General features: G+C 32.8%; 1 protein-coding gene across 1 annotated transcript in view; it reads right to left on the bottom strand.

The window, feature by feature from the left end:
- DCDC1 (doublecortin domain containing 1) overlaps window positions 1–26256 on the bottom strand; it is a 498476-nt gene that overhangs the window by 351353 nt on the left and 120867 nt on the right. Inside the window, exon 8 of the mRNA XM_064365537.1 lies at window positions 20986–21152. Within this exon, the coding sequence (XP_064221607.1) occupies window positions 20986–21152 (167 nt within the window). The remainder of the gene's footprint in view (window positions 1–20985; window positions 21153–26256) is intronic.

Genomic DNA, 26256 nt, shown 5'->3' with positions numbered 1-26256 from the left:
TAAAATGAATCAAATACTGTGTGGAAGTTAAAAGTCAATGTATAACATCTTTATATTTCAGCATAAATAGGTCTTATAAATACGTTGCAAGTGCAGAGTGACATGTATAGTATATCATTTATATAAAGTATAAAAAAGGCAAAACACATATATATGTGTAATATATACATATACATAAACATATATGTTTTAATATAAACATATGCATTTATACATATGATTGGTTTGGCTGTGTCCCCACCAAATCTCATCTTGAATTGTATCTCCAAGAATTCCCACACGTTGTGGGAAGGACCTAGGGGGAGGTAATTGAATCATGGGGGCCAGTCTTTCCTATGCTAGCCTTGTGACAGTGAATAAGTCTCATGACATCTGATGGGTCTATTAGGGGTTTCTGCTTTTGCTTCTTCCTCATTTTCTCTTGCTGCTGCCATGTAAGAAGTGCCTTTAGCCTTCCTCCATGATTCTGAGGGTCCCCCAGCCATGAGGAACTGTAAGTCCAATTAAACCTCTTTTTCTTCCTAGTCTCAGGTATGTCTTTATCAGCAGTGTGAAAACAGACTAACATAACATATATGTAAATATATACACATACGTGTATATATACATACATACATACACATATATATATATATATATATGGACACCCTAGTCAATAAATGGTGCTGGGATAACTAGCAAGCCACAGGTAGAAGAGTAAAACTAGATCCTTGTCTCTCACCTTAAACAAAAATCAAATCAAGATGGATCAAAGATTAAAATCTAAGACCTGAAACCATAAAGATTCTAGAAGACAACATCAGAAAAACTCTTCTAGACATCAGCATAGGCAAGGAATTCATGACTAAGAACCCAAAAGCAAATGCAACAGAAACAAAAATAAATAAATGCAATTTAATTAAACTACAAAGCTTCTGCACAGCAAAAGAAACAATCAGCAGAGTAAACAGACAACCCATAGAGTAGGAGAAAATGTTCACAAACTATGCATCAAATAACTAATATCCAGAATCTACAAGGAACTCAAACAAATTAGCAAGAAAAAAAAACAAACAATCCCATCAAAGAGTGGGCAAAGGACATAAAGAGACAATTCTCAAAGGAAGATACACAAACAGCCAACAAACCTATGGAAAAAAATGCTCAACATCAGTAATTATTAGGGAAATACAAATTTAAACCACAATGAGATACCACCTTACTCCTGCAAAAATGGCCATAATTTAAAATTCAAAAAATAATAGATGTTAGCATGGATGTGGTGAAAAGAGAACTATTTTACTCTGTTCCTGGTAATGTAAACTGGTACAACGACTATGGAAAACAGTATGGAGATTTCTTTCATTATTATTATTATACTTGAGGTTCTGGGACACATGTATAGAACGTGCCAGTTTGTTACATAGGTATACACGTGCCATGGTGGTTTGCTGCATCATCACCCCATCATTTACATTAGGTATTTCTCCTAATGCCATTCCTCCCCTATCCCCCCACCCCCTGCTATCCCTCCCCTAGTCTCCCACTCCCTGACAGGCCCTGGTGTGTGATGTTCCCCTCCCTGTATCCATGTGTTCTCATTGTTCAACACTCTCTTATGAGTTAGAAGATGCGGTGCTTGGTTTTCTGTTCTTGTGTTAGTTTGCTGAGAATGATAGTTTCCAGCTTCATCCATGTCCCTACAAAGGACATGAACTCATCCTCTTTTACAGCTGCATAGTATTCCATGGCATATATGTGCCACATTTTCTTTATCCAGTCTATCATTGATGGGCATTTGGGTTGGTTCCAAGTCTTTGCTTCTGTGGACAGTGCTGCAATAAACATACATGTGCATGTGTTTTTATAGTAGAATGATTTATAATCCTTTGGGTATATACCCAGTAATGGGATTGCTGGGTCAAATGGTATTTCTAGTTCTAGATCCTTGAGGAATCACCACATTGTCTTCCACAATGGTTGAACTAATTTACAGTCCCACCAACAGTGTAAAAGTGTTCCTATTTCTCTACATCCTCTCCAGTACCTGTTGTCTCCTGATTTTTTAATGATCGCCATTCTAAGGGACGTGAGATGGTATCTCGATGTGGTTTTGATATGGATTGCTATAACGGCCAGTGATGATGAGCTTTTCTTCATATGTGTTTTGGCTGCATAAATGTCTTCTTTTGAGAAGTATCTGTTCATATCTTTCTTAAAGAAGTAAAAGTAGAACTACTACTTGATCCAGCAATCACACTACTAGGAATTTACCCAAAGGAAAAGAAGTCATTATGTGAAAAAGACACATGCACATGCATGTTTATAGCAGCACAATTCACAATTGCAAAAATATGGAACCAGCCTAAATGCCTGTCAATCAACAAGTGAATAAAGAAAATGCGATATATATACACCATGGACTACTACTCAGCCATAAAATGGAATGAAATAATGGCCTTTGCAGCAACTTGGATGGAGTTGGAGGTCGTTATTCTAAGTGAAGTAACTCAGAAATGGCAAACTAAAAATTGTATGTTCCCACTTTTAAGTAGGAGCTAAGCTATGAGGATGCAAAGGCATAAGAATGATGTAATGGACTTTGGGGACACAGGGGAAAGTTGGAAGTGAGGAATAAAAGATTATATATTGGGTACAGCATAAACTGCTAAGGTGAAGCATGCATCAAAAATCTCAGAAATTACCACTAAACTTATCCATGTGACCAAAAAACACATTTTCCCCAAAAAACTATTAAAATAACATAAAATAATAACTACATATATACATATATGTTAGATATACATATGCATATATGCTAATATATACATATACATTTATAACATATATAATATAAAATATGACTAGAGATTTAGATAATGTTTACCTCTAGAGAGGAAGCACAGGGAAGAAAAATTACAGATAGATTGATAGATACATGCTTTATTTCCCGAAAAAACCATCTGAAGAAAGGATTTGATAGAGTTGGATTTGGCTTACAGAAATGTCTATTCCAATCTTTCATGTCCGGAATATTTCATTATTTTGAAATAAGAAAAAAGAAGAAGCACATTCCTATTTCATATAGGAGAATAGGAAACACAAAGCTAGGAAGGAGTATGGTATGGTTATTGAACAGTGATAATACTAGCCTGACTTAGGAAGAGATTCAGTATTAAAGAATGAGGAGAAATAAATATGAACTGATAGGAGAATCTTGATGACATAACACTTAAGGAACCAGGCTGAGAAATGTAAAAGGAAAGATAGTATTTGTATTTGGAATACAATTTTCTCTTATATTTGAAATTTTGAGACTAAATGCCTTAATTCCAGGCAAGCTGCTGTATCTGCAGCTTTCTTCTCTAATGGCTTCTTAAAGAACTGAAGGTGACTCATATCCTAGCTCAGCCTGGTGGCTACCACAGAAACAATCCAAAATGACATGCCCAGAGAAAAAAAAAACTGGAAAAAAAAACAAAATAAATGGCAAACTAATATTGTGTAACTAGAGTCCAGAAAAATAGGAAAGTGGGTTAGGAACAAAAAAAGTATTTTAAAACATTAAGGCCAAAAATATAACAAATATTAGAGCCATACATATCCAAGAAATTCAACAAATTGTAAGAAGTTAAACCCCCCATAAAAACACAAATGGCACATCATTATCAAACTGCCAAAAAAAAGTGATCAATATAAATTCTTAAAAGCAATAAAAGAAAAAGTCATTACATAAGGAAGTACTAAGCTAAGAATACTATCCAATGTTACATCAGAAACTTGTGATAAATAGAACAACATCTTTAAAGTCTGGGGAAGAAAATCTATTGACTTAGTCCATACCCAACGGGAAGGAAGGAAGGTCTCAAAAAAGCAAATCTCATTTCTTTTAAAAATAAAGTCTTAACAAAAGACATTAAGAGAAGTTCTTTGGGCAAAAGGAAGACAACCTAAGTGGACACTTGAATTTATTAAGTAATAAAGAATATCAAAACTCATAAGTATCTGGGTAAAGAAAAAGAATTTTTTTGACATTTTTAAATCTCTTTAAATATCTCTGTTTAAATAAAAATGTAACAATATTTTCTGGGGAAAATAACTGGTAAAAATAAGATATATGACAATAGTGGCACAAAGAATAGGAAGGATAAATAAAAACATATGTTCCTTACATTATAATGAAGTAATAAGTATTATTCAAAGATAGAGTATAAAAAGCTAAATATATAAATAAAACATCCTAGAGCAATTGCACATACACTCATGCACACAAAACAAGCCAAAAAGATATAGCTAATAAAAGGTAGCTGTGTTAGGCCACTTTCGCATTGCTATAAAGGAATGACAGAGGCTGTATAGTTTATAAAGAAAGGAGGTTTAATTAGCTTACAGTTCTGTAGGCTGTACAAGATGGCTCCAGCATCCACCTCTGGTGAGAGCCTTAGGAAGCTCATGATCATGGCAGAAAGTGAAGGAAGAATCAGTACATCAAATGGTAAGAGGAGGAGCAAGAGAGAGGAGGGAAGTCCCAGGCTTTTTTAAACAACCAGATCTCATGTGAACCAACTGAGCAAGAACTCACTTATCATCAAGGGGATGGTGCTAAACCATTCGGGAGGGATTTACCCCTATGATCCAATCACATTCCACCAGGCCCCACTTCCAACCATGGGAGTCACATTTCAACATGACATTTGGAGGGGACAAACATACAAACTATATCAGTAGCAATGAAGTGACCAAAAAGAAATTTATTTTATCCAAAATAAAGCAGTTAAAAAAAGTTAAAATAATGAACAAATGAGACAAATAGAACACAAATGACAAGAAAAAATAATTAAACGCAATCATACTAGTAATTACATTAAATGTAAATGGTCTAAACACTCCAATTACAAGAAGTTGTCAGATTGAAGGAAAAAGCAAGGCAAAAATATATTCTTTCTACAAGACAGAATGTAAAGACATAGATAAGTTAAAAGTAAAGGATAGAAAAATAAGGCCGGGCGTGGTGGCTCAAGCCTGTAATCCCAGCACTTTGGGAGGCCGAGGCGGGTGGATCACGAGGTCAAGAGATCGAGACCATCCTGGTCAACATGGTGAAATCCCGTCTCTACTAAAAATACAAAAAATTAGCTGGGCATAGTGGCGCATGCCTGTAATCCCAGATACTCAGGAGGCTGAGGCAGGAGAATTGCCTGAACCCAGGAGGCAGAGGTTGCGCCTGCAGTGAGCCGAGATCGCGCCATTGCACTCCAGCCTGGGTACCAAGAGCGAAACTCCGTCTCAAAAAAAAAAAAAAAGTAAAGGATAGAAAAATAAAAGGGCATCATTTTATAATAACATTTGTGAAAAGAAAATTGGAGTAGCTTTATTAACATAAAAAAAAATGGACTTCAGAACAAACAATATTACCAGTAATAAAGAGGAACATTTTATAAGGATTTTAAAGTCAATTTATTAATAAAATATAGCAATCTTAAAATAATATGAACCCAGTAACAGCACTTCAAAATATATGTGAAAAATACTAATAGAACTGAAAGGAAAAATAGACAAATGCACAATTACAACAAGAATAACAGAAGATGTGAACAACATTATCAACCAGCTTAAACAAACTGACATTTAAGAACACTCAAATCAATAAGACAGAACAAACATGGAACATCAATGTGGATATATTCTGAGCCATAAAGCAAATCTCAAAATTTGTCAAAGAATTAAAATTATATACACAGTATGTTCTCTGACCACAATGGAAACTAGAAACCAATTACAAAAAGATACACGGAAATTCAAAAATAATTGCAAATTAAACAACATACATCTAAATAACAGATGTGAACATCGCAAGGAAAACTTTAAAGTCTTTTGAATTAAAGAAAAATGAAAACAGCATACTGAAACTTGGTAGGCATAGCTAAAGCAGGGCATTCAGGGAAATTTATAGCATTAAATGCTTACATTAGAAAAGCAGAGAGGTCTAAATCAATTATCTAAGCTTTTACTTTATGAAACTAGAAAAAGAAATATCAATTAAACCCTGCATAAGCAAAAGTAAAAAATTAATAAAGCAAAAAAAAATCAATGAAATAAATAGCAGACCAAAAATAGAAAATCAATTAAATGAAAAGTCATTTCTAGGAAAATATTAATAAAATTGATCAACTGATAGCTAGATGCGTTAAGAAAAAAATGAGAGGCTAGAAATTGCCAATATAAGGAATTAAAAAGCAAATTCTACAGGTTTCAAATGAATAATAATAAAATATTATAAATATCTTTATGTCAATAAATTTTTAATTTAGATTAAATGAACAAATTCCTTCAAAGATCATTAAACTAATACAGATAAAAAAGAATTATGTAACATAAATAGCTACATGTTGGACATAAAGGTAAGAACACTGAGGAATACTAGATGGGGGAAAGGAGAAGGGCTGAAAAACTACTTATTGAGTACTATGCTCACTACCTGGGTGATGGAATGATTCATACCCCAAACCACAGCGTCACACAATATACCCATATAACAGACCTGTACATGTACCCCACTGAATGTAAAATAAAAGTTGATGTCATAAAAAGGTAAACAAATAAATAGCTATACATCTACTAAAAATTTTTTAATTCATCATTTAAAACCTACCTGTAAACAAACTCTAGGCCTGGATGGTTTTACTAATAAATTTTACCAAACATTTAAGAAATAATAGAGGTGATAAACAAACTTGGAAAATAGAAGATGAAGAAGTACATCTCAATTCATTTGATGAAGCCAGCATTACCCTAATGCCAAAATCAGACAAAGATATTAAAAGAAAAATAAACTATAGGCCAATGCCCCTCAAGATCAGAGATATAAAAATTTCTAATAGCAGCTCGGTGCAGTGGCTCACACCTGTAATCCCAGCACTTTGGGAGTCCGAGGCAGGTGGATCGCAGGGTCAGGAGTTTGTGACCAGCCTGGTCAATATGGTGAAACCCTGTCTCTACTAAAAATACAAAAATTAGGTGGCGCACACCTGTAGTCCCAGCTGCTCAGGAGGCTGAGGCAGGAGAACCACTTGAATCCAGGAGGTGAAGGTTGCAGTGAGCCTAGACCATGCCACTGCACTCCAGCCTAGGCAACAGAGCAAGACAAGACTCCATCTCAAAAAAAAGATCACTAATAGTATTTAATAAATAAATTCAAATAATATATATAAGGAGGATAATACATAATATACATGTACATACTACATGAACAAGTAGTATTTATCTCAGAAACATAAGACTTATTTAACATTTGAAAATGAATCAACATAATTCACTATATTAACAGTAAAAATATGTATATGGAAATCTCAATAATTGCAGTAAAAAGTATTTGACAAAATATGTTATCTAAATTATGACCTGAATAAGCAGAAATGAGATCCACAAATTCTCATATAGTTCCCAGGGAACAAAAAGGTAGCAAAATTGTAAGCCAGAAAGGCCTCAGATATTAAAAGCCAATGACCGATTGGCATTTATATCTGGAATGAAAGGATGGCACAGCATAAGAAAATAAATGAATGCAATTCACCACATTAACAAAATGAAGACTAAAAATCACAATGATGATCTAAATTAATACAGAAAAAGCATTTTGCAAAATTCAATACACTTTATGATTTTAAAAAACACTCAAACAACATAAGGATGGACAAAAATAAAAGCCATATATGAGAAGCCCACAGCTAACATCATATTCAACAGTAAAAGACTGAAAGCTTTTCCTCTAAAATCAAAAACAAGAAAAGGATGCCCACTCTCACTACTACTATTTAATATAGTACTGAAAGTCCTAGCCAGAAGAGTTAGACAAGAAAAAGAAATAAAAGGCATTCAAATTGGAAAAGAAGAAGTAAAATTATCTCTGTTCACAGATGACATTATTTTATATATAGAAACCTCTAAAAATTCCACACAAAAATCTGTTACAACTAATAATTTCAGCAAAGTTGCAGCATACAAAATAAATGCACAAAAATCAGTTGTATTTCTATACACTAACAATGAGAAATCCAAAAAGCAAATTAAGAAAATAATCTCATTTACTATAACATCAAAAAATAAAATACTTAGGAATAAATCTAATGAAGTGAAAAATTTGCATAGTGAAAACTACAAAACATTGCTAAAAGAAATAAAAAAGATACATACAAGTGAAATTCGTCCCATGTTCATAGATTGGGAGATGCAATATTGTTAAAATGTCCATACTGTGCAAAGCTATCTACTGATTTAATATAATCCCTATAAAAATACTAATAGCATTATTTGTCAAAACAGAAAAAAATGCTAAAATTCAGATAGAATCTCAAGGGATCTGAAATAGCCAGAACAATATTAAAAAGAAGCAGAAAGTTGGAGGCCTCACACTTCTTGATTTCAAAACATACTACAAAGCAATAATAATCAATATTATGTGGTACTAGCATAAAGACAGATATATAGACTAATGGAACAGAATAGGGATCTCAGAACTAAACTCCTGAATATATGGTCAAATGAACTTCAAAGGGGTGCAAAGACTACACAAGGGGAAAAGATTATCACTTTAATAAATGATGCTGGGGAAAGTAGATATCTACATTTACAAGAATGAAGTTGGCCCCATAAGCATATACAAAAAAAAAAAAAAATCTCCAAATGGATTAAAAACCTAAATGTAAGACCTAAAGCTATTATATTCCCAGAAGAAAATAAATAGAGAGAAAAAGCTTCAGGACATTGCATTGGCAATGACTTTTTGAATATGAAATCAAAAGCCCAGTCAACAAAGGTAAAAACAGACAAATGGAATGACATCAAAATTTAAAACTTCTGCATGTCAAAGGAAACAATCAACAGAGTGAAAAGCAACCCATGGAATGGAAGAAAATATAAGCAAATGATTTATCTAGTAAGGGCTTAATATCCAGAATATATAAGGAACTTCTACAACTCAACAACAACAACAACAACAACAAAAAAACAGACAATCCTTCAAAGAAGATATTCAAGTAAACTCCCCTCACACTTAGTAAGATGACCACTATGAAAGGAACGGAAAATGACAAGTATTGACCAGTATGTGGAGAAATTAGAACTCTTGTACACTGTTAGTGGAAATCTAAAATAATGCAGTCATTATGGTAAACAGTATGGAATTTCCTCAAAAAAATTGAAAACAGAATTACCATATGATCCAGCTATCTCACTTCTTGAATATCAAAAAAAACTCAAATCAGGATTTCAAAAAGATAGTGGCACACTCATGTTCAGCACAGCATTATTCACAATAGTCAAGAGGTGGAAGCAACACAAATGTCCATCAACAGATAAATAGATAAAGAAAATGTGGTATGTACATACAAAGGAATTACTCAGCCTTAAAAAGGAAGGAAATGCTGTCACACACTACAACATGGATGACCTCAAAGACATGATACTAAGTGAAAAATGTCAGTCACAAAAGGACAAAAACTGTATGATTTCATTCATATAAAGTATCTCAAGTAACCAAAGTCATAGGAAGAAAGTAAAAAGTTGGTTGCCAAGGACTGGATGTAAGAGAGAGGGGGAATTTGTGTTTAATGAATATAGAGTTTCAGTTTTACAAGACAAAAAAGTTCTAGAGATATGTTTTACAACAATGTAAATATACTTACTACTGTACTGTATACTTAAAAATGGGTAAATGTGTGAATGTAATGCTGTGTGTGTTTTTTTTACAATAAAAAATAGTCATAAAAATATTAAGGGCCAAAAAGAAAAAAGATAGAAAAACTAAAAAGGAAAAAAAATATTAAGGGCCAAAATGCCTATAATGACTACACTGCAGAGGAGGCAGGGTGGCCCACTTAGGCCAAGAGCAAGATGGAAAAACGTACTAACTCAGCAAGAATCAAGCTAAGACTACAGCTTCCAGGGTGGACTCCCACCACCCAGAGAGCATCCAGCATCAGCTATCGACCTCAGTAAGAGACAAGATCAGTCATCTCTGCAGTCAGACACCACATGGCTTAAAGGACCACCTTTCTCTCCCTTAAACCATGATGACGCCAGAATATTTTACTCACATGCTATCCCAAAGAATTTAGAAAACTGAGTAACCTCTACTTAGAAAACTATGCACCAACATTTTAAGTTGACATTTAAATTTTTTTTTATCACTACCTTAAAAGCAGTTACAAAGTATGTAATTTCTGGCATGTTATAAATATTGTCATTACCAAAGAAAACTGTTAAATTGGTTTTTAAAATCCATCCAGTGAGGTTAAATACCAGAGCAGTTTTATATCAATAATTATCCATTTTTTTAAATATGAAAAAAAAACTCTTAACAATCAGAAAGTTATGGAACTTTGGTTGTTGTTGTTGTTTTTTGTTTTTTGTTTTAGACAGGGTTTTGCTCTGTTGCCCAGGCTGGAATGCAGTGGCACAATCACATCTCACTGCAGCCTTAAACCCAAGGCCCAGGCAATCCTCCTATCTCAACCTCCCAAGTAGCTGGTACCACAGGCATGCATGCACCATCACATCTGGCTATATTTTTTATTTTTGTAGAGATGCTGTCTCCCTATGCTGGCCAGGCTGGTCTTAAAATCCTGGGCTCAAGTGATCCTCCTGCCTCAGCCTCCCAAAGTGCTAAGACAATCAGAAAATTTACATCCTTCCTTTTTCTCCTCAAATTTGTATTTCTATCCCACTTCTTAATACACATATAACAGCAAGGAAAGATTTGGAGCCCTATCACAAATTTATGACACTAATATTTTCAAAGTGTTCCTCTGTTTGGTGCCTGGAGGTTTTTACACCACAGGGTGATACACCATAGTAGATTTGGGATGAGAAAGAGGTGTGCTTTGCTTTTTTAAAGGGTGAATGGAAGATGGGAAAGGAGAAAAGAGATGGCATTCACCTACACCGCAGGCACGTTCTCAAGCAGAATCATTTTAGTAAAAAGTGCATATGGGAGTTGGGAATCTGGACATTCATTCTCTTAAAACCACTGTACATCTCCTGCTCTTCATATACCTGCAGGGGAACAACCCCAGTTGTTACATGACAAGCCCCTCTCCTCCATAAACACAGATGACTTCTTGGAGGGAACACAGAAAAATGGCAGAAAGATAAACATCTGAGCATCTTTATCCAAAAGGCTGAGCACTGCCTAAATAAACTGGTTAAATTATTTGGTCTGAATCAAATTTAGTTTCACTTGTCTCCCACCACTACGTGTTGAAAGATAAAATCAGATTTAAACAAAATAAGGAAAACACTTTCTTGGCATGTCTTGTATAGTGTGAGTGGATTTGCTCTCTTGCAGTGTGTATCTAAATTCAACTCTAGCATATGCTTTCCAAACTCAATGACTGTCTTTCTCCATCCACACTATCCAACCACTCCAGGATCTCAGATCTTAGACTGAGGAAGGTCATCTGACCTTAGTCTTACATTCAAAATAGGCCTAAAATTTAGCCTTTTTCATTATCTGCAAATAAAGTTACACAAACAATCAAAAAGGTATAGTGACATGATACTCTGGAGAAGACAATCATTTTGAAACATCTGTCCCATCACCAAATCATGACCCCAACATGGGTTATGAATTAATATTTTTTAGAAATCTTTTAATTATCATGTAAATAGAACAATTATACCACATTGTTTTTTGTTAATAGAGTTAATTTTAAGGGTAATCATGTAAAATATACTTAATGGTTTTAAAATCCTGTTTTGGCATTTCTTCATTATTTAATATGCTGTAAACTTTAAAAAAATATGACCAATCTCAACCTCTGAGAGGTCCTATCTATACCCACTGCCCTTACTTCTTCAATTCCAATTTTTTTTCTTTAATTCTATTCACTCTAAGGTTTCATTATTTTCCAAAGGCCACTAATATACTTTTTTATATCACATATAACCTGTCTGAAATGATATCTTGTTCACTCCTGATTTCATGCCATGGTCTATCTGAATCTCCTTTTCAAACGCTACCCATATTTCAGCTAATAAAACATGCTTTGCATTCTCTAATGATGTTGGGTTTTAGTGCCATTACAACCCTATCTTTCTGTCTCATCTTAGACAAGAACCTTACTGCCATTGGTCTTAATTACTTTATAATATTAACAATAACGATGCTGATGATAGCTAATCCCCACTGAGCACTTACCAGGTTCCAAGTACTATTTTTTGAGTCTTTGGTGGCTCATGCCTATAATCCCAGCACTTTGGGAGGCCAAGGCAGGTGGATCACCTGAGGTCAGGAGTTTTAGACCAGCCTGGCCAATATGGTGAAACTCCATCTCTACAAAAATACAAAAATTAGCTGGGCACTTTTATATGTGATATAAAAAAAGTATATATGTGCCTGCAGCCTCAGCTACTCAAGAGAATTTCTTGAACCTAGAAGATGGAGGTTGCAGTGAGCCAAGTTCGTGCCACTGCACACCAGCCTGGGTGACAGAGCAAGACTCCATCTCCAAAAAAAAAAAAAAGCAGTCTTGTATACATTATTTAATCCTCAGTGAGGTAAGTATTACTGTTTTATTGTCGATAAAATGAGAGGACTGGATTATACAGCTTCTAAAGTTCATGTCAACCTTAAAATGTTTTCATTTTATTTTCTTGCTGGTCTTTCTTTTATATAAGTTCCCATAATATATAGAATCTGAACCATATATTTTAGCACTCATTTTTATACTGATAAGTATATTTCTTAATAGCTTCATGTGGGTATGCCTTATCTCCAAAACAAGAATAAGAGCTTCCTAAGGGCAAGGCCTTAGAGAATTCTCCTATCTTTTCAATACTGGTAAATACACAGACAGAGCACATAAGGGGTACTCAATACTTCCATCATTTGAGTTTGTCTTCTTTGGTTCTCTAATTACTTTTTTGGGGTGGGGAGGTACCCAAATAAGATAAGGTTAAGTCAGTGACTGCTAGAATTATAGTCCCTAAAGATGCCACACTATATAGTTCATTTATAAGGATCCTAAGAGACACTGAAGGGCCTAAAGGTGTCCACCTGGTGGTTGGATGGCAAATAGATTGTGAACTACATATGTTTTGTTGTGTTTTCAAAATATTTCCTTTGTTTTGCTTTATGGAGACTGGAGCACCTTACCTACCCAATACCGAATTAGATCCTGATCATGTTAAAATATTTGTCAACTTGTTAATCACAGAACGAGGAATCCAATGCCAGAAGTATAAGTGGAGTATCTGACCGCTCTTTTTTCTTCTAAAAAAGAATTGTCCAATGGAATTTTCAGTGATGATGTAGCTATTGAGTACTTAAAATGTGGCTAGGGAGACTGAGGAACCCAATTTTCAATTATATTTAATTTTAATTTAAACAGCACAAGGGATAGTGTACTGAGCAGTACAGTTCTAAAAGATGTAACTCACCTGTGGTTTGCCAAGGCTGAAGCCCTTTCCAGCACCTTTTATTTATGCTATAATTCTTTTCTCTGAAGCTTTCAACATTTACTTCCCAGTCACATATATTAAGTTTTGATAAATGAACTCTTGCCATATCCTTTTTCCATGCATGACTAGCTATGTTTAGAAACTTCAAATATTTTAGAAATGTAAGAGAATACTGATTATTTTTGGGAGGTTATATAAAATTGATTTTCTAACATAATTGAGAAAATTTTATGGAATAAAGCAATAAATTAATTTTATATTCATTCCCACCTTTTGCAACATATATAAAATAAGAACAAAGAATGAATTATATTATTTGAAAATCAGAAATTTGTTTTAAGATTGATGTTTACTCGAACTAATGCTACTAACAAGAGGTGAGAGGAAGAGGTGAGAGGAAGCCACAATATACGTCTCTGAAACAAATAAAGCAAAGCAATGATTCCCAAGATGTTTACAATTTATCAATTATTAGTCAGACTTCTCAATAATCAAAGATCTTAACTAGCAATCATTGACAACACTGATCCATTTCAATAGTAAATAGAAAATACTAGTCAATCCTCAAGAGAGTTGGTTTTCCTCCCCCGAAGAACGTGCATTCAATACTGCTTTAGTTCTTCAAGGAAAAAAAAAATTCATATTCTTGTCCATTCACACAAACCTCTCAGTGAGCATTATTGTTTTGGGAGGAGGGGGCAGGAGGCAGGGGGCCCAGGATGTTGACGGAACAGATAGGATGTCAGGTGAAGATAGAATGCTATGCCCTCTCTAACCAGCTGAAGACTCGGCATGATTGTTTTCTTACAAATAATACCTGTGGGTGTTGAAACTGTTCAGGGAATCTATCAAACACACTCTTTCACTTTGCTGCAGTAACTCTATAAAATTTATTCTCATTTCAAAAGAGTCATAGGCAATAATACCTGTAGGTGGTTGAGTAATTTAAAAAACATTTGTCAGGTCTACTTTCAAGTACTTTGCCTGGACAATTCTATCTCTATTTACAGTTTTGAAAATGCAAAATTTCTAATCAATGTGATTAGAAATTTCAACATAGGTTATCTTCATCTAATTAAAGAAGGATATCTTCATCTAACTAAAGAATTATCTTAAATATAAATGAAGATAATATAACATTACGATGTCTGAGAATAAATTTTTGGTCAGAAAATGAAAATAAATTTATGTTATAATCATTTCCAATTTTTACAATTATATAAGTCATTCACACATAGACATAAAAACCAAATATGCAACAGTATATTAGAAAAAAATGCATTAATAGTATATTAATGCCAAATTATTCATCTCGGGGAAACTTAAAGGCCTTGCTCTATAATTAAAACAATGGTCCATATTCTGTGAAGGGAGAGTTAAGTAAAAAAAAAAAAAAACCACAACTTTCCCTGTTAAATCAATCTATATCCATATTAAGTTTACCTTATCTGTATTATCATTAAAACACTTAAATTCAGATTTTTATAAAATTTTCTATTCAGTCACAAGTACAGAGGATGTTTAATTTTAAAATATTTCCATATTAGTTCATTCAAAAAGTATTATAAAATAAAACAATTTAAATAATTTTTAATTAATCAAGAAAAGTAAGGTGATAACTAATATTTTTAATATGTTGGTAAAGATGGAGACATAGTCCTAGATAATCCCAATGGAATTCACTTTTCATCAAAATGTTCAGAATTGCATAAGCAGAAAAATCTGTTTTTCCTTCATTAGATGCAGTTTTTAAGTAAAAAATACTTATTTTTAAATACCATTTAAAAGGTAAGTTGGCCCTTACTCTTTGAGGGAGGTTTAACATTAATAAAGATAATTTTTCTAATTGAAAGACACTCAACTGAGACGTCAATAAAGCTTTCTGTTTTAATAGAACCGAATTACCACATAAAAAAGAAAAACCTGTTTTTTTCCAAAGTGAGTTATTTAATAAATAGTTTTCATGATAGAAAGTTCAATTTTGAGCTAGACATACATACTTGACACTTGGTAGCATAATTCTAAGAGAATTAGAGAAAAATACACATTGGAAAATTTTCTCCTGACCTAAACAGCTTTATGACAAGTCAAATGAAATGCTCCATGAAGATAAATGTGTCATGGATAAATGATGGAAAATAAACAGTATTTCAATATCACTTCTTGTTTTATTTCACTGTTGCTTTCCCCCCTCTGTAATAATTACCTATGCACAAACTCTAGATGGCAATATTGCACTTACTGTACTTTTGAGAAAATTGTCACAGTCGATCCCCACATATCCTCTTTATCAACATTTTATGTGCCATGGATCTATAGCCTCTTATTATAAGTGTAATGAAGCAGAAGTTATTGAAGCATTTTATTGATTGCTCAGATCACAAGTTTACTGCCATACTGAATTGGCACCTTACTCACTGAAGCAAACTGCTGACACCTTTTTTAAAAAGTGACAACTACATCTATTTCATGACCAGAAATCCATTTTCATCTCTATCAAGACAAGAATGCAATTTTCACTTCATTTAACTGATGTTAGGCCTGCTCAAAGCATGACACTTAGAAAGAGACACAAGTTTAAAGTTCTTAAAATACTTCAAGTAACTAAAATGTAGCTTAGTTTCAAGGAAAAAAAAATCAACAATAACTCAAATCTACAAACAACCTAATATTCTAAAAAATTACTTATCAGAACCTTCACAAGTAGTTTTCATCTTGAAATGACTGTCACACTATTTTCATGTTTTTAATAGTATATTATGTTTACACATTATAAATTTCTTTTAAGGTTTCGAAGGATATTAAGGAGTTTGCTAAAAATTAAAATATTTTAAGTGTTGTCCCAGAAAGGCTAAGTCAAGGAAACAGCTCAATTTTTAAAGTATATACAGAAAATGAAATAGAAATAGTTATTCTTTCAATAATGTAGAACCAATAAATTATTTTAATTGACATAGGATCTGAAAAGACAAACTTTAAGCACTTATTTTTTGAAAAATTAAAATACTAAGATTCCTTTTAAAATATGCAATAAAAAAATTTTGTCAGTACTAAACATAATTCAAGCACATTTTGAGCTGAATCAATTCTGGACAGAATATTATATTGTTGTTTGATACCTAATTACCAAATTTATTGAAAGTGTGGATAAAGTGAGCCAACATTAACTTACACAATTTTTTAAACAAAATCTAAGTGCTTTGGTACAGTTTAGTGTTAGCACGTTAACAAAATACATTTTAATTTTAAATTGCAAAAACAATATATATAGGGGTTAGATGGTTATTTCCTCATCAAATAATATGCCCACAAAATAAATCTGCAATATTTTTCCAATTTAAAAATTAAAATCTAATTTTTCAAACAGAAATTCAGTACCTGAGATTGCTAAACATAGTACACCAAATATGGAACTTTTACATACAGCATATAACAGCATCCAAAAAGTCACCTTGCTTAAATTAATAAACAAAAGAGATCACATATATGCAAAAAAATTTAAATCACTCAGGCCAAAAATTAAATAGTCTGCAATATTGTTCCAATTTAAAAAGTAAAACCTAATTTTTGAGAGATTGCTAAACATAATACACCAAATATAGAACTTTTACATACAGCATATAACAGCACCCAAAAAGTTACTTACTTAAATTAATAAATAAAAGAGACCACATACATGCAAAAAAATTTAAATCACTCAGGCCAAAAATTATATAGTCCTCAACAAACTTTATTAAGTAATGATTTATTACAAATAGCCCAAATACACATTTCCAAATTAAAATTACAGAAATAAAACATTTTTCTGCAGCTTTACACATAAATAGAAATTGCAGTGTTTTTCAATACACTGCCAAAGTTTAGAAAATACTCCAAGAATTTAAGAAATATTAGAGAATACTTTTATTTATTTTTCTTTCAGTAATCAAATTAACTAAAATTTAATCTCAAATTTAGTCACTTTCTTCCAAAGTGCTAAAAACTAGTAGAATTAAAAATTCCTTAAAATTTCTTAAATCGACAGATGCATTTTTTTCATGTCTTAACGAATTCAGGGACTATGACTCTTCCTAATTAAGATGGTGCTTATCTTGATATTATAGTTTGATGCTCATTTCCCTCTTTTCTCTCTGAATTTCAAAAATAACTATGCAATTTAGAACAACGGTTAGGCCATAATATGAACAGCTTTAAATGATTAAAACTGAAAGTTTATGATGCTTTCAAAAATTTCATTAAAAAAAAAAAAGAATGCTATGCATTCTTAGGTAAAAGTCTCCAGGAATTTTGTTGGTTGTGGGAAAATTCAAAGGAGTATCTAACTTGGGAAGACATTTTCAGAAATGAGTGTTTCCCAAAAAATCACGTTTGTACTTAACACTGCCCATCAGCCATTCTGAATCATTATTTGTATAGCTGCCTGGCACAGTTCCATGCACGTTTATGCAACTTTACAGTGTTTCTGAACAGACTGCCATATTTTGTTTACTGACAGCAACTAAAAGCTCTATGTAGGATCATAAATAAAGAAGATCATGTTTAAAAATCACTAATATCATTTTAAAAGGTAGTGCAGCCTTGTGTTTTGGCCTCTGCTTAGCTGTGTTAGGCCTATGAATGACAGCTTCCCTGCTTGAAGCACACAGAAAGCACAGCCTTCCTCATTCACTGACAGGACTGTGGCCTTTTCACACGTTCCTTCCACAGCAGTGTTTGTCCCCAAACACTAGAACTCGACACAATGGCATTCCTACTTCAACACCCCCACCAACAGCACCACTACATAACAAGAATGCTAATGAGATGGAACAGGCCCTGTCACTGAAAGTGTTAACTACATTTCATAGGAATGCATTTATGCAATTGCAAAGATTACCAATTAAATAGATTCTGCTTAGCTCCAAGCAATTTCTAAGATGTTTCCACTTTTAAGGAAATAAATGTGATAAATGTAAGACTAAGTGACTTTATGCTGTTCTAAATATAATATCTCATTTTAATACACACGAATCAGTACATATTTAAGACCACCCTAATGTAGTGTGCTTAATTCAGTTGCATGCTATAATAGCCAAGCTGAAGTTAAAAATTGAAAAATGAATAAGTTCGTAAACATAAAACCAGTAGCCCTGACTTTTCTTTTAAAGCTATATTATCGCAATTTATTTAAAAGAAATTTCCTTTGGGAATGACAAAATTTAAAGCCTGTATTTTGAAGACGGCAAGACAATATTGTTGTTTTTATATGTGATATAAAAAGTGGAATAAATGGAGATAATATCAAGAACTAATCTAATCATATAATTTATAAACTTTAATTTGTTAAGGAAATAAGAAATCATCTACCTCCATTTCACCTATCTAAGATTCTTTAACACAGTCTTATAAAAACCTAAACAGAAAAGACTATTCCAAAGGTCAAATGAAGTAAGTGCAGTTCAAACAAAGTTCATTAATGCTTAAGGAGGATATTTGCTAAGAAATCTCACTCACTAATAAAGATATTATCAGGCTTAACATCTAACCAGTGATGGTCTGATAAGGGTATCATTACAGTGACTTTTCTAAAATTCAAATAATTTAAATTAAGTCTTGGTTAAACATTACAAAAGAAGAAAACCTCAAGCATACATAAAATAGAGCACATCTAAAGAAACAGAAATTTACATGGAAATGCATAATGAGCAAATTTCTACTTATTTTTCTTCATTTTTGTATTTTAAAATAAAACTTAAGTATTATATTAAAACTGTTGAATGTAAAGCTTTGAATTATTACAACTTATGGAAGAAAAAAGCTTTAGTAGAAATGGCAAAGAGTATGGGTTTCAAAATAGTCTTAAATTTCACATAATGTTGAAATCTTTAGAGTGGCCAAACAGACAATTACAGAGACACTATGATAAATTTTGTTCATAATTTAATATTTAATAAAATAAATTTTCCATCAATTTTGAGTCATAAAGAAATTTTTATTCTGAAAGCATTTTTGTCTTACAATGCAACAGAGCTCTATAGCAATTTATACTTATTTAAATTTTACAAATTTAAGACAGCAGAAGAAAAAACTGGCATTAGTTTCTGGGATGTTTCTTATTTCTAACACCCAAACTTAGAAAATGTTTAAGTTTGTTGTTAGATTTGATTTAAACAGTGCTTTTCTTGAATTGGAGAATTGTCTCATTATTTCTTCTAACATTAAATAATTTTAAATTTCAATAAGTGGAATCAAACCACATAATTCCAAACAAATTATTGTAATGCAATTCATCATGATCATCTTACAATGTCATGATATCTTAAAACTTAAATAATATTTTAACCAAAATAATTTAACCTAAATGCAATAAAATATTTTATACTACGTTTTTATATACAGTGGCTTAATAAAGAACATTAGTTTGGACTTTTATTTCTTTCATTGTATTATTATGAATAGCCTTATTATTAATCCTGTTTCTCGATGTGCTGAAATTAACAAGGCAAACCAAACACATTTTGGAAACAAAAGTTTCATCAGAAGATGTTTTTTGCTGGGTCTGGATACCTTAGTACAACACTTTCTTTCAGTCATACAAGTTGTTCTTTTCCAAACCAGACAGCAGGAGGTGCTGTGTGAACATTAAAACTCACTTCCCATTCCCACCTCCCCTTCCCCCCTGCAAGCAGAGAATAATAGCATGATGCTTTCACGATATTCATTTTTCAGCAGTCTTCCGTCTCAGATAATGAGCCCAATTCTAAACTGGAATCTCCCAGTTCAAAATATAAACCTAGTCCTTATTTAACTTGGTAAAAATATGTGTTTCAATTCTTAAAACCAAGTACAAAAAGGATTTTTTTAAATGTGCCAATTCCATTTTTATGTTATAAATGACATCAGTTATTCTGCTTTACAATGTGAATTTTACTTTAAGATAAATCAAAAGTCCTAATACATGGTTATAAAAATATCAGCCTTTACACAAACACATACAAATATGAAATGAATACACAGAAATTAAAGGACAAAATCCAATTTAACTTGACTCAAATAAACTAATTATGTTTCTATACTTATGACTCCTGAAACAGACAAGTTAAATAAGGTTAAATGAAGTTAAGTTACTCTTGATGTGAAGTTGATTCACGATTTCATTTTTCAGAATGTGATTTGTTTATTCTAGTCCCCATAAATCTGATTTTATACTGGAAAAAAGATAGAAGGCTAAACATTTAAACCTTCAAATGACTTAGGAGCTATTTATTTTCATATTTAAAATAGTCATCTACAGAGTTTCCACATAAAAAGTTGACTTCACTTTGCCCAGTATGTGCTGCAAGAAAAGATAAGACATATGACATCTTATACCAAAAGACAGATACAATTAGCTTCATTATTGTTCGCTTTGAGATTACAGAAGCAGTATTTTTGGCTCCCTAATGGGCACTGAGCTCACAAAATACATGTCATAGTTCTTTTATGACACAATGCCAATCATTGCCTCTATACAACCAAGTATATTTTTAAAACATATAATAAAGCAATTTTTAAAAAGGGATGACTCACCTGTTTATAATATTTTTTTGCAGACTTTAATCGTTGGTACAGGGCCAAAAGAACTCCTTGGATATACATCTTAGCTCCTGAGGGGCTGAAACCTTCTCCCTTAGAGACCCAAAGTGGTCCCCGCAAAGGTGTGATGGAATTTTGCAGGCATTTTTCAAGCAGAGGAACTATTTGAGAAAAGAAGGGAAAAAAATTCTTTGACCCAACTGTAATGCGTCTGCCTGGAACACAGCCCCAATACCAGAGCTAACTCTTAACATCTATTATTTATATCCGACCTGGGTTAAGTCTTAGAGAGGCAATTCCTGCATTACTAGTGGCCACCATGAAGGATGTATTTTTATTGAGACACCCCCCATGCAAGACTCATAAGCTTTGTGAGCACACCTGAATAGTTCTGAAGTGTGCCTAACTAGCTGCACAGAGTGTCATGGTGTGCACTGATTGCCTTATCTTCTCATTTATCACAGATGAGTTGGAACCAACCTTGCTGAAATCTACTTGCATTGTCCTGATAAAATTGTAAGATCCATGTTGTTTCTGTATATAGCTTCTTGTAGAGGAGACTATATACCTAAAACATCACATCTGGAAATTATTCATAAAATATAATCCACACATTTATAAGCCAACCTATTTGAGGATTTTCATTGCATTCCTTAAGTAACTCATAAAACAGGATGGCAAGACTGTTTAAAAACGGGAGTGAGAATCTTAAGCAACCATTTTATCCTGCCTTTCTTTTTTCAGTTTCTGGAATATAAACCAGTGAAGGATTTAGGAATGCTATTCCAGCATGCATTTTGAAAACAGATCAAAGATATTTACTTATGAATCTGTACTGTCACATCCATAAGGAGTTGACAAACATGTTTATATACTTTTTCACACAATTAGCTTATAAAGTCTTTCTAGTCTAAAATAGTCCAATAATAACATGGCAGCTAGCTAATATGTTTCAAGATTTAATTTTCCTCTGAAAAGCCAGAAATCAAGAAATAAAAATGGCACACTTGGGAATCCAGAAAAATGAAATGATATTTTTCTTTACTTGGTCATTATTTAAGTATACACGTGTGAAACTAACTTAAACATACAAAATAACTACATGTCTTGGCTACCTTATTTTGATACATATTTCTGTTAGAAAAAGGAATTAAATAGATCACGAGCAAAGAAAATAGGTCATGCCGTTAGTTATGTTATATGTTGCATATTTTATGCAGAGAGGCCTAGCATAGCAATCTGAAAACTGAATTACAATTAGGTTCAGCTGAGCTGCTGAGAGGCTGAGTTATGCAAATGGCCTTTGCTACTGGTATTCTGCTAAATTTTGCTCTTAGTAAAAAAGTTGTGCATTTTATGACACTAAGTTCCACAACGCTCTACCAAAGCATAATTTAAAGTCTGTCTAATATATTCAACACTAAGGAGAGTTTTGAATACAAGGTTCAAGATTTTTCTACTAATATAGTATAAATAAAGTTAAGAGGAAATTATGAGCCAATGACTATTGAAACATCTTCTTAGATGTGTGCATAAAATTCACTCATCTAACTTGAGAAACTAATTCCTGAAATTCACCTATCAACCCCATTTTTTACTCTCTTAGAATAATTGCTCTTCTCTGTAAGTCTTATCATAATAAACACCTCAATCTTTAAAAAAAAAAGATCACATATAAAGGAATAAAAATTAAAAGAGAAACAAGCTTATATCAGAATTATAACTCTTCAACCTTTAAAATGTATAATACAAATCAATCTTGATTAATTTTTTTCAAAGGAAACATAGCTTAAGAATCATCAGTGCTTTTAGTTTATTGCTACACATTCATATATTACTATGCGTTAGATTTTAATTTACACACCTTTAGTTGATATACTCATTGAACCTGATACACTTCTGGAACATTGAAAGGCACTACATAAATAGGTATTAAATTGAAATAAAGTTTAATAAATCCAGCAGTAGGTGATAAACTTGAATGATTTACACCCTAGAGTTAACCTTGAATTTAAACATGAGAAAATGTTATCAGATTTTCTATCTACGCTTGTCACAAAATAACTTTCAGATTCTTTATGTCAGCCCAAGGGATTCCAAAAAAGCACTTAGTAGATCTTCTAACAACAAAAATTCTAAGTTTTTCAAAGTTTATACTCTCCATAAGAATTTTGGAAAAAAATACAGCCTAGAAAAATAATTAAAATTATACCACAGCATAAGCAGTGTCAGAATTGATACTGGATGGAAAAGAGCTCCCATGTTCCACATGATTTATATAATTAGGAATACTATGGAAACCAGAAACAGCAAAGCAAAGAAAGCAGTATTCACAAGTAGGTTTTATAAGGGACTTCAGAATCTGCTCTGAACTTGTTGAATAATCTGTTCAGTATTCCAGAATCTCCCTGCAGGAAGCAGGGTCCTCATTATAACCACGAAAGCACTAATAAAGGTTAGCCTCTGAACTAGGGATTAGAAGGCTCTTTCTTTTTGGGAGCTGCAAACTAGTAACTTTGATGATCTTCTTGAAAAGGAAGACAAAGCACACTCCAAGAACAAACAATGTTTCCACTAACTAGGAAGGTACAGAAAACATAAGAAAATGATACGCCTAAGTACTTGAAAAGGACGTATAAATTAGCCTATGTTATACTGGAAAAAATGTATTTACTAAGCAGTTAGAATTAAAGAACTGTCCATTTAAAAAGGAGCCTTGGCCTAAAATGTAGTTTAAAATATTATTGAATACTTGATTTTAAAAAAAAGAAGTCGTTTGACTTTTCAACCTCAACTGTAGATTTTAACATGGATGTGAATTATTTATGTAAATGTTTCAGTGGATATTCCTAATATTCTACATCAAATCATAGCTCATAAGTGCTCTTAACCAATGGTTAATTCTTCACTTTTATGTAGAGTTCTCTTTTTCCCTTATTTTTGTGTCCTTCCAATCATGTGCTTCGCTGTCTTCAAACTACTATGTAGAAATATTGCCTCACTCAAGAAGGTCATCCTATGGTCTTTTAATATTTGTGTGCATAAATATACATACACATTTCTTCTCATGTGAAAGCCCTTTACTACAGATGTTCTACCTGATTCCTCCTGTTTGCATGATTGTGGTAAGAACTTTTCTTTTCTATATTTTCATTAAGCTAGCCCTCAACATTTCATATTAAATAGTTTGGAAGTTAATCATCCCTTAAATTTAGCAATTATGCATACATCAGTCAAATAGAATCATTTCATTGGTGTCATTTCCACCCCTGGAAAGGTGAAAAGCTATGTGGATGATTACTTTTTATTCCTTTTGTTTCATCTCAAGTTATAACTATAGGGCAAAATGAAAATTAATCCAACCATTTCAATGAGTGGACAGTATTCTAGGTAAGTTTTAAGACCATGACTACAACTATCCACAATCATTTAGAAACTGTAACTTTCTATAACCTAAAAAAATTTGATCCAAATTTGCTTTAAGAAAAAAACAATATACCAAAATTTCAAAGCATAATTAGGATGTGAAGTTGTTTTTGTTTTAATTTTCCTTATGATTATGAAGAGTAAGGAAGAAAATCAATATAAAAAGAAAGTCAGAAGATTTGGGAAGGAAGCATTAGACAGGAGAAGGCCAGAGATGGGTATTTTTTAAAAGTCATTGGAAAACCCTTATGTACTTTATCCTACCTTGTCATAAATCATGCTTTTATAGGAAAAGGCACATAATAAAATTTAAATGACAGCAATAATATTAGATTAAGGTCAAAATAACTCTTTTAAATAAAAAAGGTAATTTCTTCTAAGAACCTTAAAAAATGAGTTCAAATGCTAAATAAGAAAATAAACTGTTCAGCCTTGAATAAGATCTTATATTAAAACTAGTTCATCACTGATAAGAAGCTTGAACTGGCCAGGTGTGATGGCTCACACCTGTAATCCCAGCACTTTGGAAAGCCGAGGTGGGCAAATCACCTGAGGTTGGGAGTTTGAGACCAGCCTGACCAACATGGAGAAACCCCATCTCTACTAAAAATATTAAATTAGCCAGGCATGGTGGCACATGCCTGTAATCTCAGCTACTCAGGAGGCTGAGGCAGGAGAATCACTTGAACCCGGGAGGTGAAGGTTGCAGTGAGCCAAGATTGTACCATTGCACTCCAGCCTAGGCAACAAGAGCAAAACTCCATCTCAAAAAAAAATAGAAGCTTTACTTACTTGGATACACGATGGAAACAGTACATGACAAGAAACCAAAAATCTCTCCAAAGAGAAACCACAAAACTAATCAAATTTGTCTATCAGATTTAGATTGGAATATTCTATCATGATCTATACCTAGGGAATATATATACCTCTCCAAAAGCAACATCCTACATTGAAAGTGCCACTTTGCATACTGCATTTCAATCTAATGTAGAAAGCTAAAAAGATCAGGATTTTTTATTAATAACATTTTAAGAAGCACAGGGAATAATCAAAGGCTTTAATAACTTGCTTATAATAAAAAATTAAAAGTCATGCCAATTAAATACCCATAATACCCATAACCATAATTTACATATTGTAATTTTCACATTTTAGTCAGAGTACATGAGACTATGAAAGAAAAGCACACTGCCAGGGGCATAGTTACCTATAAAGAAATTTCTATATACTCTTTGGCAGCAAGTTGCAGATCTCAGCGTCTAAAATAGTTGGCTATTGCTAACAAGATATCATTTAGAAATACACCAAGATATTTGGAAATTTCCCACTAATTCAATTGGCATTTGTTTTGTTTTGTTTTTTTGGTTATTGTTTTTATTGAAGTTGATTTAAAAAGTCTTCTTTGGTCAAAACAAAGTTAAGTTCTTAAAAGATACTAAGATGTGACTGCTTCCCAGTCCAGGAAGTATGCCTGCAGAGAGTTTGAGCTAGTGCCAAGGTATGTGTGTTTTTAATGCTCCTTATGCAGCTTTAGGTAATAGTTGGAAAGCTCCTGGTCCCACAACCACCAGACACCATTCAAAAGCATGGTCTGCAGGAAAGATTGAATGATGGAGAACATACTGTTTCCTTTGTTGCTTGATGTATATCAGTGTATTTTTACCCAAACAAAACTGAACTAACAGCTGCTGTGTACTTTTGTTTACGTGCTATATGTCAAATCTTATTGTCCCTAAGGTACTTATGAGAAAAGATTTAGCAGTCATTTTCTTAAATACCGATGCCTACCCAAATTTGGATTTTCCTCCACTGAACAAAATGACAAGCACACGATTG

The sequence above is a fragment of the Aotus nancymaae genome, unplaced genomic scaffold (assembly GCF_030222135.1).
Source record: "Aotus nancymaae isolate 86718 unplaced genomic scaffold, 86718_ANA_hifiasm-v0.15.2.pri h1tg000059l, whole genome shotgun sequence".
NCBI lineage: Eukaryota > Metazoa > Chordata > Mammalia > Primates > Aotidae > Aotus > Aotus nancymaae.
Note: the sequence above shows the minus strand (reverse complement) of the source record. Positions and strands in the feature narration are given on the sequence as shown.